Source organism: Grus americana, chromosome 1 (assembly GCF_028858705.1).
Source record: "Grus americana isolate bGruAme1 chromosome 1, bGruAme1.mat, whole genome shotgun sequence".
Taxonomy (NCBI): domain Eukaryota; kingdom Metazoa; phylum Chordata; class Aves; order Gruiformes; family Gruidae; genus Grus; species Grus americana.
In genome coordinates this window covers 136,347-153,301 of record NC_072852.1, presented here as the reverse complement: position 1 = coordinate 153,301, position 16,955 = coordinate 136,347, and the positions used below count along the sequence as shown (strand labels likewise).

Sequence of the window (16,955 nt, the reverse complement as noted above, 5' to 3'; positions counted from 1 at the left end):
CTCTGCAAGGCCTCTTGTCCCTCGAGAGAGTTAACAGCAACTCCTAGTTTACTGTCACCAGCAAACTCCTGCATCCAGATAAGCGATAAAAATATTGAACAGCACTGGCCCTAGAATTGAGCCCCGAGGAACACCACTGATGACTGGTTGCCAGCCAGGTGTTTCAGCCTTGTATAGCCAGTTCTTCACTCAATGCACTGTGTAGCTGATCATGTCACAGTTGTCCAGAAGCATGCTGTGAGGGACAGTATCAAAAGCCTTACTAAAATCTAGAAAAAACTACATCCACCTCCTTCTCTCAATCCACTAGATGGGTGACCTTATCACAGAAGGATATCAAATTAGTTAAATGGGACTTTCCCTTTGTGAACCCATGTTGACTGTGCCTGATGATCACATATTGTTCTTTAAATGTCTTTCAATAGCACCCAATATGATCTTCTCCACAATTTTTCCAGGAACTGAAGTTAGACTAACAGGTCTGTAGCTTCCTTGGTCTTCCCTCACACCCTTGGAATAACATTGCCTAGCTTCCAGTCAGGGGGGACCTCCCCAGACTCCCAAGACCTTTGGCAGATGATCAAGAGGGGTCCTGCCATAACATCCGCCAGCTCCTTCAGTACTCTGGGGTGAATCCCATCAGGACCTGTGGACTTGGGAACATTCAGCTGGTCCCTTACAGTGTGCAGAAATGGAAAGTCACTGTTCCCACACTCATGATCCTCTGACTCAGGGGACCAGACAGCCCAAGGTATATCAATATTATTAAAGACTGAGGCAAAAAAAGCATGGAGTGCCTCTGCTTTTTCTTCATCCCTATTATTCAGGTGACCATCTTCAACAAGGATCACTCCAATGTTTTCTTTAGACCTTCTCTTGCTATTAATCTATTTAAAAAAGCCTTTCTTGTTGCCTGACACAACACTGACCAATTTAAACTCTCGAGATTTGGCTTTTTGTGTCTTCTCCCTGCATATGCGAAACCACAGCTCTGTCATCTTCCTGCGAAGCCTGTCCTCATTTCCAGAGATCATACAATTCCTTTTTCTTCTTGAGCTGCATGAGGAGTTCCCTGTTCAGCCAAGCTGGTCTTCCGCACCGCTTGCTTGAGACAGTGAAATTGCCTGCTCCTGTGCTTTTAAAAGGTGTTTCTTAAAAACTGACCAGCACTTGCTGACTCCTAAGTCCCAGGTGACACTGATAAGTAGCTCCCTGAATAGCTTAAAGTTTCCTCTCGAAATCCAGGGTAGCAACTCTGCTAATCTTTTTTCTCATTACACTGCAAATTTTAAACTCAATCATTTCATGATCACTGTGGCCAAGAGAACCACTTACCATCACATCTTCCATGAATCCTTCTCTATTCACAAACAACAAGTCTAGGAGAGCATCTTTCCTAGTTGGCTCACTGAGTACTTGTGACAAGATGTTATCTTCCACAAATTTCAGGAATTTCTGACTTGCTCGTCACAGCAGCATGGAATTCCCAGTTGATGTCTGGGAAGTTGAAATCTCCCATAAGGACAAGGACTACCGATCCAGAAATTTCTCCTAATTGTCTGTAGAATAACTCATCAGTGCTATCATCCTGGATGGACGATCAACAGTAGACACCCACTATGCTTTGTTTTCCATCCCCCTTATCCTCACCCAGAGGCGCTCAACCATATCATCCCTAACTGTAAGGGCTGTATGGTCAAACCTCTCCCTTACATGTAGTGCAACTCCTCCACCTCATCTGCCCTGCCTAACCCTCCTGAACAGCCTGTAGCCTCCATCCCAGCACACCAGTTGTGAACTCATTCCACCAAGTCTCACTAAGACCAATGATATCATAGCTCTGGGAACTGACCAATGCTTCTAGTTCATCCTGTTTGTTTCTCATCCTGCATGCATTGGTGTACAAGCATTTCAGGTGTGCTCCTGAGCCCTTAGTGCTCCCTGGAGCAGTGTAAATGCTCCCATTAGCATTGGCACTCTCAGGCGATGTCATGCCAATCCTTGGCTTACCTTCAGCTATCTTGTTGGTGTCCCTTCCCCCCATTGACTCTAGTTTAAAGCCCTCTCAATGAGTCCCGCCATTTTACAAGCAAAGATGCATTTCTGCCATCGGGACGGGTGGATCCCATCATGCCCCAGCATAACTTGAGTTTTAAAGACTCTTCCATGGTTATAAAAACAAAGTTCTGCTGGAGGCACCAATCCTGGAGCCAAGTATTAACGTCTTGGGCATGCCTGTTTCTTCCAATGTCTCTCCCCACTGCACAAAAACAGATCCTGGGGTCCTGCCTCAGTAGTGGCCATGAGGTATAAAATATTTAAATGTCTCTGAACCAGCAGAAACTTGTCTTATTTCAGTTCAGGAAAACTTGCATCACAGGCTTTAAGAAAACACACTTGTAATTCTTGCTCCTATTAAATACAGTGGAAACATCATTTATAGTCTTACAACACCCCATTACTACACATGCTGGTTTGTGTGTACCAGAGATGGCAGAGCACAGCTCCATTGGTCAATCTCCTCACACTCTACTGGAGATAGATCAAAAAAACAGGCAGGAAAGGTCCATCAGAGAAGAAATGAAGAGTTGAAATGTTTGAAACAGGAAACATCAGCTAAAATGTCACATCTTTCATTAGGTCAAATCATAAAGCTGTTAGGTCAGACTATGATTATCACATCAGGCATTCCTTCAGAGGTTTTATTTTATTTATATATTTAATCTAAGCAGTAACTGTTCCATCTGAAGGTATAAAATATTTAAATGTCTCTGAAGCAGCAGAAACTTAGTTCACGAGAACTTGCATCATGGGCTTTAAGAAAACATACTCTGCTTAGAATTCTTGCGCCTATTAAACACAGTGGAAACATTATCTACAATCTTACAACACTCCATTACTAGCTTTTATTCTAATGGTGGTGGTGGATTGTAGCAGTTAATATGAACAAAAGTACCTTTCTTTGGCTACACAAAGTTCGAAGAGGACAGTATGTTTTAACTAGTCCCATCTAAGTTACTAGCATGCTTCCAGTTTGCTGTTGCTAAGTCCTGTGTCTTTCCTGGGGCTGCACAACTCCAACAGAGTGCAGTGTTCAGTCAAATGTGCCTAAATGCAAAGAAAGTAAACTCAAGCAGATCTTGTTTTATTGGAATTGCTTTCACTATTAAAGTGCTATTTCCTTTGTCATTGCAGCAAAAGCTGAAAAAGGCCAAGAGAGAAGTGAGACAGGGAAAAAGGTCATCTCCACAGGCATTCAAATAATACCAAGAAACAGAGCTTCTGCAATTGACATACAAGGAAGTGTACACGAAAGTGACCTACAGTCCCATGGTGGTCCTGTGAAAGGTATGATACAGCAGCACTATACCCTCAAGAGACCGCTGACATTTATATGACAACAGTACACAAATTCCATCTGAAAAATAATCTTTATTATATATACAGGAAGCTATAGGCAAAGTATTTGGTCACTGAATTTTATATAGTTGAGGAAGTCCATACAGATAATCAAGGGTAGTGCAAGGGATATATAGTGTCAATGTTCTGGACCTGCCAGAGATCCAGTTATTCTAGCTACCATGATGACATCAATCCAGCCTCAACCAGGCTTTGTTCACTGGCTAGAGAATCTTAGCTTACCAGCAATATCAAAAGAACTACGTCCTTCCCATAGGAAAAATATGACTGTTAATACTCTAGCCAAGAGGCAGATACAATCCTTCTGGCAAGTACTCTGAACAGAATGACCACTTGGTCTCTGACAGGGAACTCGACTGGAACTACCGTCTTTGCATTCAGCATTCTTTCTTTGGAAGAGGGCAGTCTCAATTCCAGGACATATTCAAGAGTTCTTTAGAAAACACAGCTTTCCATACATCCTATAAGATCAAGTCCATTTGCATCAGTTTGCTTTAGATTCAACAAGTCCAATGACCAGCACTAGCTTTCTACAACAGGCTTTTCCTAAAGCAGATACGCCAGTAGGTTTCAGAACTCTATTCCCTTCCTTAGTGTAGGGGGGGGGGGACCAGTTTATTTCTGGAGCTTTCGCCTTTTATTTAGGCCCACATACCACATTATGGAACCCTTCAACACAACCTGTACAGGTTTAATCTTGTGACGAGGGTTCAGTGGATGACAATGCAAGAGCACAGCTGCTCTCATTTCAAGAGGTACACAAGCAACTTCCCTCGTGAGAGGTGTACAAATGCTATAAACAGCAAGTTTATTAACTTGGAGCTAAAAAGTTTCTTGTTTCTTATCCCTTTTCAATAACTAAATTACTGACATTATTTTACAGGATTGTCAGGGCAGACATATAACTCTTTTTAAATGGAATGCTCGGCAGGTCCAGATATACTAATTTTGGCCTTTCTTCAAGAGGAGAGGCAACTGAGCAGGAAACATGATTTTGAAATTCAATACATGTTTCTTAAAGTGTCCAACACTTCCTTAGGATATGTATTTCAAACAGCACTGAGCCATGGAGCAAATCTCAGGGATGGAGGAAAGGGAAGAAGCTTCTCTCTCTTATATCTAGCTACAGGGTTTCCCCAACCCAACTCACTGATTTGGTCTTAGAGGGGGAAGATCCCACAGTTCCTAGAAGTGTTGAAGTACTGCAGCAACTCAAGAATATTTTTCTTATTCCTACCACAGCACAATACTATATAAAATGAGTGGTGATACCTCCAGGTACAGGAACAGATGCTGCCCTTGAAGCTTGTAGTGTGGGGACCCTTGCTCAGAAAATGTACCAAGCATCAGCACTGACTGCTGCATACTCAGACAACAAGCAACCAAGGTACAAATTGCTGGGTGCAGTTGTTCCTTAAGGGCTGATTTGGAAAAAGAAGGCAGCTCGGTGAAGTGCTACCCTGTTGATAGGGAATGCAGGCCCAGGGATTACACAAGGCTCAAGAAAAGGCTGTTATTCCTGTTCATAGGTGGCCTGTAAAGCACAGGAAGAGCAGAACATGGAGAGTAAGGAGATACACAGCCACTAGCAGAGGCAAGTGGGTCCGGGAACGGAAGAGAGAGCGTAACAGGCGTCGTAGTCCAAGGATATTCCGAGTCTGGAAGAGTAAAACAGAGACCAGTCAGTACCAGGAATGGGTATGTCCCTAGCTGCCTTCACCCAGAGCTCTCCAGACCATGAAGACTGTTTAAGCTAATGAGCATGAACCTTCCCAAAGTCATTCCACTGACAAATTTGATCTCTAGAGCCAATCCTCAGTGAAATATTCCCCTTCCCCTGCTCTCTGCAGGTTTCTCATGAATTAACTCTCTCCAACTCTGCTTGAGAAGTGGCAACAGAATGCAGAACATACCCCTCTAACATTTGGTCTCTATGAATTTCTAGCCCTTCCAAGTGAAATGTAAACAAATGGATCAATGGTACTTTACTGCTAGAGCCTTGAGCTACTAGGAATCCTGATTCACTCTCTGGCCTAAAAGAAGAAAATTATTATTTATTTGTTACATTCTTTCACCCTTGCAACAGAAAGGACTTCTGAAGCTGTTAAAAGAAGCTGCTGTAGAGTGACCTTACTCTACTGGGGCTCTTCCAGGAGTCCTCAGACAATGTAACATCTACTGGCAAAGTTCCAGTAGAAAGAAAAAAATTGTCTATTCTAGTAACAAACGCCAAGCATGAACACAGAGTAGCATCCAGTTACGGCTCTTGCCGAAATTCTGCTGATGCTGCTCTTGACAGCACCACCTCTAAGTCTTGAAGAGACCAAGGGACAAACTCTTCAGGAGGGCTTCATCCTTAGCAAAACAGGACAGATGACTGTCAGGCTGTCATTCAGCACAGTGAAAAAGCAGCTCTCCACTTCGGCTCCCAGCCTGACTGATGCAGTTTTGAAAGACGATGAGTGAGGAAAAACTGAGATGGTTACTAAAAGAAAGGGCAAGCTCTCCAGACACTGTAGATTCTAGGGCCAGTAAGATGTATACTTCTTATGCATGAGATTACACATTGTTTGCACAGACTTTGCCTATTTGCTCACCACTGAGGCCTTGAATATTCCACAAGGAACCTGGGACCACATTTTAGGCACAGACAATGCTAGTCTCTGAGATCAAGTCTGCTTATGCAGATTGTAGCAGAGAGGCTTTTGGCATGGAAAACAGAGCAAGACGAGCAGAAACCTACACAAACCCAGATTTAAATGTGCCTACAGAAGGATTTAGCTCCCATAGGTTCACAGTTTTCAGTTCACATTTTCTTGCATCAACCAGGGCTCACATCATTGACAGCTGTGAATGTAAATTCTTACTTTGCTGAAATTATTGTCCATGGAGTCAATCAGCAAGGAATGCTCATGACCTGGAGTCATATCAATGCTAGCACTTAAGGAAGACGCCCACTCACTTGACTGCAACCTGTCACAAAAAACATGAAATTAAATTCAGTTTCTTACGATGCCCCAAACCAACACTGTAGACAAGCTTAGGAAAGGAAGTATTTCTTCAAAAAGTAATCAACCATTGCAAGGAAGCCATGGCCTCACTTGATGAGAACTGGTTTCTTTTGTACAACTGTAGCACCTCCTGAGGTCAAGCTGAGCAGCACTGCGTGATCCACCTAGCAGTAGTCCTGCTTCCTTCACCAGGAGGCTGGAGAAACAGTATCAGAATAGGCATATTGTGCTCTCTTTACAAGTTATACTTGCTCAGTGCCAGCCACTTCCTGTGCCCATAGTCATAGTTGTAGTCAGAGAGAAAAGTAAAACCTCCATACTGCATGATGTGCAGATTACCATTCCTCTCCAGTAGAGAGGACAATTCAGGACAAAGGCAGTGGAGACCTTTCTTACCTAATTTATATCTTGTCACTTCAAAACTCATGATTTTTTTTTGTGCTGGTTTTTTCCTTTAGTCTTTCAGGAATTTCAAACTCTTAAACTTAACTGAGGTGTCTGTGTTCTACATGGGGGCTTTCAAGTGAAATTTCATAGAGCGTGACTTGAAAGAAGCCAGGGCAGATGATTTAACTGTATTTTAAATTCTGTGAATTTATTTTGGGAGCCAGCTCTGGTCCCAATAGTGCTGGTTCTTGCTAACTATTTTCTAGTGACAGATATTCAAGATTGATAAGATACTATTAAAGGATGAAACACGGAAGCACCACTGTCAAATCTTCAGGCAAACATTAGTCAGTGAAGTGAAATCAGTTGTAGGAGGCTTTCATAGACTTAAATGCTGTATGTGAGTTGTGTAGCAATTACCAAGGAACTTCATCCAGCAGACCATTATGTTTTGGTTGAATCAGCATGTGTGTCAGAAGAAAGCCATTGTTTTCATGTAAAAGACTCCAATTTATTTTAACTACCAGGAAATGCACAGCACAAGTGCCTACAATCAGGTTACGTGATAAAACCCACTTTCATAGTCAATGAGGAGAAACAGGCATTTCTAATATGTGACTCACTGCATCCTACTCCTAACATCTAGTCTAGGTCAGCCTCCTTTGCTGACTATAAGGGCGTCTGCCAAGTAACCTGAGATACACTGTGTATTAGGTATAAATGGCAAGGTTTTGGTAACAGGGAATTGCAAGGGAGAGCTGTGTGGCAGGAGGCCATGAAGTGCACTGTACCAGTCTCAGCTGGTTCCAGCTGGCTTGGCAATGGATGATGCCTCACTGTGTGCCAAAACTACAATCAGAGGAGCATATGGTGCCTCTGCTCAGACTTATTTAACAAAGAGCGGTAGCTGCCAGGGGAAGGAGGAAATGAATAAGAAACAAGGAGCAGCAGAGAGAAATCACTGCATACTGACCCCAGCCTCCTATGCTGCCCTTTGCTTCACCAAAGGGACTGAGTGTGATGTGTGGTGCAAACAACGCGACAGGATACTAGGAAGCAGGGAGGAAAGGTGTCTAGACTGAAGTTGAGTCTGGGAAAGGCAGGGGGAAGTGTTTTCCCTAAATGTTCAATTGTTTCTCAATACCCAAATTAAAAGTTTATGTTAATTAGAAATACATTAAAATTGAGTGGCATTCTTCAAGACTGTTTTGCCCATGACAGACAGGTGCTTACTGAGGACACAAATCTCTGGAAGTATGAAAACTCCTCTTATGCTTTCATCCAATTCCTAGTGTCTAAATTATATTTTCCAGTAGTTAATTTAACTCACTGAGAAAGCTGACATCTCATTTCTAGTCAGAATTTGTCTTAATGTCTAGCCAGTTGTCTCATTCTATCTTTGTCTACAATCGAAGGATAGCCTGAACATCAGGAAACACTTTTTTACTGACTGAGCACTGGCACAGGTTGCCCAGGGAGGTTGTGAAGTCTTCATTCTTGGAGGTATTCAAAAACTATCTGGACATGGTCCTGGGCAACTGGCTCTAGGTAGCCCTGCTAGAGCAGGGGCATTGGACCAGATGACCTCCAGAGGTCCCTTCCAACCTCAACCATTCTTAGAATCTGTGATAGACATGGTATAGTTGTTGCTATGCCCACAGTCACATTCAACAGAAGGATGTAATGAAGTGCAGATGAACGCAGAGCTAGGATCACAATACTTTTATGGTGATACTGCCTGTTTGCTCAAGCTCCCTCACCTCCTTATCTGATCCTGTGCTGCAGAGAGTGCCTCCTCTACAGCAAGACGACGGTCCCGTTCTTCCTCCAGCTGCTCCTCCAAATACCTCAGATCTTGCTTTGTGCTGCTATGTAAATGTTCTGTTTCAGACAACCTGTCAGAAAATAAAGCATACGCCAAAAAAGGTCTAATTCATCGACTATTCTGTTTCTGTTGTATTCACTGATGCAGTATGTGAACAGACTCCAGTTCCCTTGCACTTCACACAGAAGACTTAGTTATCTTAAAATATATTTAAATTATTTGGAAAGCAAGAGAGAACATAAATCTTTTGAAGCTTCTGTGTCACATCAGGAAGGAGTTCCTTGGCTCTGTCATCCATAGCCCCACCTTCTGAAAATTATTTTGAAAGAGTATGATGAATCATGTGCTAGATCTTAGTTCCAGAAAGTTATAAGGAATCATGTGCTAGGTCTCAATTCCAGACACTCTCAGGCTAACAGCCTTGAGACCAGGACAATTAATATACTCAAGCAGTTACTGAGGACCCAACCTCATCAAATCAAAGATGCTACTTTGGCTGGTGATGGTCAACTGGAATTGCTGCTGCATGTTGTCTCTTCATTTTTTTGAAGTTCTATCCAAAAAGATAACTAATGACAGCTGTCAAGTGCATATAACAGCTCCTCTACTTCCACAAGGTCCTAGTGTGGAACTGAGTTTTTCCAACGCTCTGACAGAGAGTAACAGGAATAGGCTCATCACTAGCCCAAAGACCTCCATCAGGACTAACACTCCTACCCCTGTTTTCTCAGGCTTTCTTTACCTCAGTTGCAACTCCTGCAGTTCTGGTGTGTAACTGCCTCTCTGAGGCTCATTCTTTTCTTGGGGTGCTCCTGGAGCAGCATCTGTTGGAAACAAATCCTGAAAGAAAGCATCAATAGCTTGAAAGGTAGCACTGAATGAAAAGGATAGATAGTAGATACAATGCTGCACAATTAGTGGAGCCATCTGAAATAAGCTTTTCCCTCCCTTGCACCAAGACAACCACCCTTACCATGCCCTTGTCTGCAGACTGCAGCTCCTGGAGCTGCCTCTCAAGCACGAAGCAACGGTTCAGAACCTCACTGTAGTGCTGATGGCTCTCACAGATGTTCCGACTGCTACTGCGCAGCTGGAGGGAGAGGGCATTTTTCTCCTCAAACACCTGAGATAGCTGAGAAGAGAACGTAACTGCTAAGTAAAGAACTCATATTTTTGTGAAAGTAAAATTGTTCTCTGTGTAACTGAGGGTAAGAATTCTATTGAGAACATGGGAACTGCCACGCTGCACGTTACTAAGGTCCAAAGACCAGTGATAATCTCCAACAGTAGCCCGTGGCTAAGGTTTCCGGAACAGAAGTCCCAAAACATTAACACGATGTACAGAATAACATGCTTCCAGAACAAGATTTATAAAGTGCTGAGATTGACCTAAACCTTTCAGAAATATTATCAATAAATTATGATTTCATATTCTTGCTGTCTACTTGAATGCAATGCTCTTTCTGAAGACTGAAATGGAAGACTCAGAATTTAGCAATGTGGGAATTGGACTGCTTGTGATTCTGCACTGAAATACAGGAACTTTTTCAAGATCACGGGCAGCACTGAAGATCACAAGCATGCCTTCTGAAGGCAGGACTTCCTTCAGGAGGCTAGAAAGAACTCCCAACAACAGAAATGGAACCTGGCAACAACTTTCTTCACATAATCTTGCTCTCTGGTCCCTTTGTCTGGTCTCCCTCTCTCTTCCCTCACCCCCATTCTCCCTTTTGCCCTTCCATCCTTCCCCCATTGTCCTCCTCCCGAATCTGTCCTCTCCCTCCCCTCTCCTCTTCTCCCCTCTCTTTCTTTCTTCCCCTGTCCCTCTCCTCCTCTGTCCTCTTCCCTTCTCCCTCTGGTCACTTTACAGAAAGGGCAATAAAATTAAGTGGCAGAAAAGTTGCTGATTTAGATGCTACTCTCACTCATCTTCCTGAATGTGATCTATATATGGCCTGGAATATCCCTCTGGTCCATTCAGGTCAGCTGTCCCAGTTGTGACCTCTCCCAAACTTCTGCTCACCCTCAGCCTACTCACTGCAGGGAGAGCAAAGTGAGAAACGGAGGCCTTAATCCTGTGCAAGCACTGTTCAGCAATAGCTAATACATTGGTGTGTTATCAACACTGCTTTAGTCACAAATCTAGAACACAACACCCTAGGGGCTGCTATGAAGTAAACAAACTCCATCCCAGCCAGCTCCAGTACACAGAACTTTTTAACACTCAAAGAGTTGTGGTCAACGGCTCAATGTCCAAGTGGAGAACGGTGACGAGTGGTGTTCCTCAGGGGTCGGTATTGGGACCGGCACTGTTCAACATCTTTGTCAGCGACATGGACAGTGGGATCGAGTGCACCCTCAGCAAGTTTGCCAACAACACCGAGCTGTGTGGTGTGGTCGACACGCTGGAGGGAAGGGATGCCATCCAGAGGGACCTTGACAGGCTGGAGAGATGGGCCCGTGCGAACCATATGAAGTTCAACAAGGCCAAGTGCAAGGTCCTGCACGTGGGTCAGCGCAATCCCAAGCACGACTATAGGCTGGGTGGAGAATGGATTGAGAGCAGCCCTGAGGAGAAGGACTTGGGAGTATTGATTGATGAGAAGCTCAACATGAGCCGGCAGTGTGTGCTTGCAGCCCAGAAAGCCAACCGTGTCCTGGGCTGCATCAAAAGAGGCACGACCAGCAGGTCGAGGGAGGGGATCCTGCCCCTCTACTCTGCTCTGGTGAGACCCCACCTGGGGTACTGCGTCCAGCTCTGGGGGCCCCAGTACTGGAGAGACATGGAGCTGTTGGAGCGAGTCCAGAGGAGGGCCACGAAGATGATCAAAGGGCTGGAGCACCTCTGCTACGAGGACAGGCTGAGAGAGTTGGGGTTGTTCAGCCTGGAGAAAAGGTGGCTCCAGGGAGATCTAATTGCAGCTTACCGGTACCTGAAGGGGACCTACAGGAAAGATGGTGAAGGACTGTGTAGTGACAGGACAAGGGGTAATGGGTTCAAGCTGAAGGAGGGTCGATTTAGATTAGATGTTAGAAAGAAATTCTTTACTGTTAGAGTGGTGAGGCTTTGGGCAATGTGGTCTAGTGGAGGGTGTCCGTGCCCGCAGCAGGGGGGTTGGAACTAGATGATCTTTAAGGTCCCTTCCAACCCAAACCATTCTATGATTCTATGATAACATCATCACAGATAGTATTCATGTTTGAAAACTAAGGAGCTATGAACGAGACAAATGAACTGCTACATAGTCAAAAATTGACTGGACCACTGGACAAAGGCAATGATCAATGGCTTGACAGCCACCAATGAGCAGAATACTCCTTGGACCTACCTGGGGCACATATTGCTCAACATTGACAGCAATACAAGTTATGACATCGAGTATAGCACCAGCAAATTTGCAGCCAGTATTGAATTTTGGAGAGTGGCTGACATGTCTAAGACTAAAACTTCGATCTGGAGGGACCTTGAGAAACTTGAGGATCGGGCCAACAGAAATCTCAAGTTCAATAAGGAGAAGTGTAAACTTCTGCACCTGAGGCAAAACCCATGCATCAATATAGGATGGGAAGAGACTGCAGAGGCAACAGTTCTGCTGTAAAGGACCAGGGATTACAGCAGTTACCCAGCTGAATACAAGCCAAGAGTACATCCTCATGTGAACAAGGCAAACTGTCTACATCAGGAGAAGCAAGGCCAGCAGATTGAGGGAAGTTATTACCTGCTCTGCTTCGCAGCAGTAAGACTGTACCTGGTATACTGGGACTGGTTTTATGTCGCTCATTTTGAGCTGGGGAGGTCCCAGTTGACTGGAGGTTAGCAAATGTAATGCCCATCTACAAGAAGGGCGTGAAGGAAGATCGGGGAACTTCAGGCCTGTCAGCCTGACCTTGCTGCTGGGGAAGGTTATGGAGCACATCATCTTGAGTGCCATCACGCGGCAATTACAGGACAACCAGGTGATCAGGCCCAGCCAGCATGGGTTCATGAAAGACAGGTCCTGCTTGACTAACCTGATCTCCTTCTATGACAAGGTGACCCACTTAGTGGATGAGGGAAAGGCTGTGGATGTTGTCTGCCTGGACTTTAGTAAAGCCTTTGATACCGTTTCCCACAGCATTCTCCTGGAGAAACTGGCTGCTCATGGCTGGGATGGGCATACTCTTCACTGGGTAAAAAACTGGCTGGATGGCCGGGCCCAAAGAGTTGTGGGGAGTGGAGTTAAATCCAGTTGGCGGACGGTCACAAGTGGTGTTCCCCAGGGCTCAGTATTAGGACCAGTTCTCTTTAATATCTTTAACCATTATCTGGACAAGGGGATCAAGTGCACCCACCCTCAATAAGTTTGCAGACAAGACCAAGTTGGGCGGGAGTGTTGATCTGCTCGAGGGTAGGAAGGCTCTACAGAGGGATCTGGACAGGCTGGATCGATGGGCCGAGGCCAACTACTGTATGAGGTTCAACAAGGCTCAGTGCTGGGTCCTGCACTTGGGCCACAACAACCCCATGCAACGCTACGGGCTTGGGGAAGAGTGGCTGGAAAGCTGCCCGGCGGAAAAGGACCTGGGGGTATTGGTCGACAGCCGGCTGACTTTTGGCCAAGGCGGCCAACAGCATCCCGGCTTGTATCAGAAATATTGTGGCCAGCAGGACTAGGGCAGCGATCGTCCCCCTGGACTTGGCACTGGTGAGGCTGCACCTTGAGTACTGTGCTCGGTTTTGGGCTCCTTGTTACCAGAAAGACATTGAGGTGCTGGAGCATGTCCAGAGAAGGGCAACAAAGCTGGTGAAGGGTCTAGAGAATAAGTCTGATGAGGAGCGGCTGAGGGAACTGGGGTTGTTTAGCCTGGAGAAAAGGAGGCTGAGGGGAGACCTGAAAGGAGGTCATAGCAAGGTGGGTGTTGGTATCTTCTCCCAAGTAACAAGTGATGGGACGAGAGGAAATGGCCTCAAGTTGTGCCGGGGAGGTTTAGATTGGATATTAGGGAAAATTTCTTCACTGAAAGGGTTAGCAAGCACTGGAACAGGCTGCCCAGGGAAGTGGTTGAGTTGCCATCCCTGGAGGTATTTAAAAGATGCACAGATGCGCTGCTTAGGGACATGGCTTAGTGGTAGACTTGGCAGTGCTAGGTTAGTGATTGGACTTGATGATCTTAAAGGTCTTTTCCAACCTAAATGATTCTAAAATGGATAGAGAAATTGGAAGGAGTCCAGGCAAAGGCTGCTGAGATTGTTGAGGGATTGGAGCGCATGATGCTTGTGAGAGCAGGTTGCTCCTAAAGAGGAGGCTAAAGGGTCATTTTACAACAGCTTGCAATTAAATTAAATGGAGTCATAAAGTAGACAGAGCCAAACTCTTTCTGATAGTGGCAGAAAATATAATAAGGAGTGTTCTGGTTTCAGCTGAGAGGGTTAATTTTCTTCATAGTAGCTAGTAAGGGGCTTTAACTTTTCCAATTCTCTCCCCCATCTTGATGGAGGGGAGTGAGTGAGTGGCTGCGTGGTGCTCAGCTGCTGGCTGAGGTAAAACCATGACAGTCTTTTTTGGTGCCCAACGTGGGGCTTGAAGGGTTCGAGATAACGATGGATTTGATTGGAATGTGCTAGATTGAATTTATAGCTGTTATTAGCTATTTAGTATTAGCTGTTTAGCTATTAATTGGCAGGCTCCTGTGCTTGCCATGGGGCTTGCTTGCCTTACTGCATAGTAGAGTCTAGTGCTCGTTAGTGGCTGCATGGTGCTCAGCTGCTGGCTGGGGTAAAACTGCAACAAGGAGCCATAGCCACAGACTGTGGCTTGGAAGAGTCAGAGGAGACATTAAGGAAAACATTTGCATTAAATGTGTAGAGCGGCATTGGACAAAGGCCCAAAGAGGTTCTGGAATCTCTCTTCTTTCACAACTCAGCTAGACAAAGTCATCGCTGACTTGACCTAATGTTGGTGACAGTGCTGCTTTGAGCAGCAGAAGGATGTACTAGATCATCTCCAGAAGTCTCTTCTAACTAATATTTCAGATTTTGTGTTACTTCACTAAATGCCCACAAGAACAGAAAAAATCTTTCCTGCTCCCTGAGCCGTATTCAAGCTCTTTCCCACATTCCTCATCCCAGACTCCGCAAGCAAGTATAAGATATAATTGGTACCTTGCTGTTTAACTGCTGAATTCTGAGCTCTTTTTGGTGCAGTTCTTTCAGGCTGTCACTTAGCTGGGCCTGGAGATGTTTTGTCTCTGTTTCGAGGTTTGAGAAGTTCCCTCTCAGAACGTCTGAAGAAATCTGCCAGGGAAAGAACAATGAAAAATATACTGCACATGTGACAACCCACTCTCATATTAGTCCCCTCTGTTTAGTATTCCAAGGTCAAAGCCCAACATTATTCCTAGGCCTGGAACTTGATCTGCTCACGCAAAACAGCAAATGGGGAATAAACAGAAATATCCTCAAAGCCATCTGAAAATCCAGACTATTAGGAAGGATCACTGAACTTGCAAATCCTTCTCAAAAGCTGTCTTAAAGCTGTCTACAATACAGGAAGGAAAAAAAAGCGTATGAATGAGAACAAAAAAAACCAAACAAAAAACCAAAGCAATGTCCACACTGCTCTCATTTAACACAGACCAAAAAGTCAGCACTGAAACATTCTCCTGGAAAGCATCACATGCACATTTTTCTAGCTTTTTCTTTACCTATATGTATGTGTGTGTCAAAGGGATAGGGAGAGATTTCATCCCTCCTCCACTAACAGAAAAGCTCACTGAAACATTACAGATGTGGGCAGGAGAGTTCTTTCCTTGCTCATAATGTAATGGTATTGTACGTGCAGCAGGCAAGTGTCCTTCCCTAGACCAAGCAAAATACTCAACATATTCCACTCTACTTTTATGACTGTGATACAGGGGAAAGAAGGCAGAAAGTGCAATGTTCAATCCTCAGCCTCTCTGGCCTTGAGTCAGGATTGTAGATCCCTGTCACGGTAAAAACAGCAATAAAAATTCAATAGGAAACTTAAAAATTAGAATGTGTCATTAAAAGGAGAACTAAACCAGATCTTAGATTCAAACACAGTGCAAGAGGCAATTCTAAAATAGCCAGAAAGAAAGACCTGAGAAGTTCCATACTGCTTAGAAGGACCTAAGGCACCTAGGCAGCCCTGTCTCTTTTACTCGCTTTCTTGAAACATTAGCAACCATGAACTAAGGGAAGAGCACATAAGGATAAGCCAGAGTCTTCTAAAGATTTTCAATGATCCAAGTTGTATTGTTGGTATAGTCCTTGGAGGCCACAAAACAAAATCTGATACTGCAGTCTGTATGAGCTGAATACAAGCAACACATGCTATTTTGGCTGAATTTCAAGCCTCAGATTTCCATGCAATAAAGAATCTGTGTATTTCCACCCACCTTTGTTTGGTACTGCTCCTCTATAATTTGAGACTTGCTGAGGGGCAGTTTAATTTCTTGTGTGATCCTTTGTAAATGGCTCAGCTGCTTGTCTTTTTCTGCTATGACCAACAGGTACTGCTCCTTTATGCTGTTGTTCTGCTTTTCCCACGTAGTTTTCTCTTGTCTTCCCAGTACAACACAAAGGAAATTACCAGAAAGTTACCAGCATCACTTATGATATCCAGGTGTCTAGCTCAGAAGAGCTGAGGATGATTCTATTTCCCATCATTACCCCATGCCAGAAAAGAAGTTTTATAACTAAACCAAAACGAAACCACCAACCCACTTAAGTACAGGAACCTTAAAAGCAGGTTTAAGGAAGTATTCTGTATTTGGCTCAACGCTGCAGATTGTTCAATGCTCACACTTTTGGTATTCCTGGACATGGTTTTGATCTTACTGTACAGAGAGTTTTGTCAAGCAAGTCATTGACAATGCCACTTGTCATCATAACATTATCACTGACTCAGTCAAATGTGCACCAGAACCATAGCATTGATCCCAACATGCAAACTTGAGGCCTTAGCTTCATTTACATTGTAGAAGCTAGACAGGAAATAAATCTCCTTTTCTTTTATCAGGAGATAAATAAAATTTGTAAGCTGTCTCAAACTTTACGAGATCTGAAGTTTAGTCTGAGGGTCAGACTGGGGGCAGGGGGAGGGGGAAGGAGCACTGCAAGTTCTTACATCACTTTGGACGAAGATAAGCCACGTTTCCACAAAACAACCCCCACCTCTTTCACTCTAGGTTCAGTCATTCTTAGATGGATCTCTGAAGTACCTGAAAGGATTTTCTCCCCATTTTTAGAAAACAGCACATTTGTCTAATTTTAGTCTAGTTGGAAATGACAATTTACTAGACTTGAATTA

The 16,955-nt window shown here is 44.3% G+C and overlaps 1 protein-coding gene across 11 annotated transcripts in view; it reads right to left on the bottom strand.

The window, feature by feature from the left end:
- Positions 1–3,412: 3,412 nt before the first annotated feature.
- Positions 3,413–16,955, bottom strand: part of GOLGB1 (golgin B1) — a 58,088-nt gene continuing 44,545 nt past the window's right edge. For 8 of the 11 annotated variants that reach the window (XM_054811463.1, XM_054811433.1, XM_054811440.1 and 5 more), the window contains 7 exons: positions 16,042–16,207; positions 14,786–14,917; positions 9,617–9,775; positions 9,386–9,483; positions 8,579–8,713; positions 6,288–6,393; positions 3,413–5,078 (listed from right to left, as the gene is read on the bottom strand). In XM_054811463.1, the coding sequence (XP_054667438.1) occupies positions 4,944–5,078; positions 6,288–6,393; positions 8,579–8,713; positions 9,386–9,483; positions 9,617–9,775; positions 14,786–14,917; positions 16,042–16,207 (931 nt within the window). In that variant the 3' untranslated portion in view covers positions 3,413–4,943. Of the gene's footprint in view, positions 5,079–6,287; positions 6,394–8,578; positions 8,714–9,385; positions 9,484–9,616; positions 9,776–14,785; positions 14,918–16,041; positions 16,208–16,955 lie in introns of those variants that run through there. The other 3 variants (XM_054811490.1, XM_054811482.1, XM_054811509.1) reach the window with 3 other exon arrangements.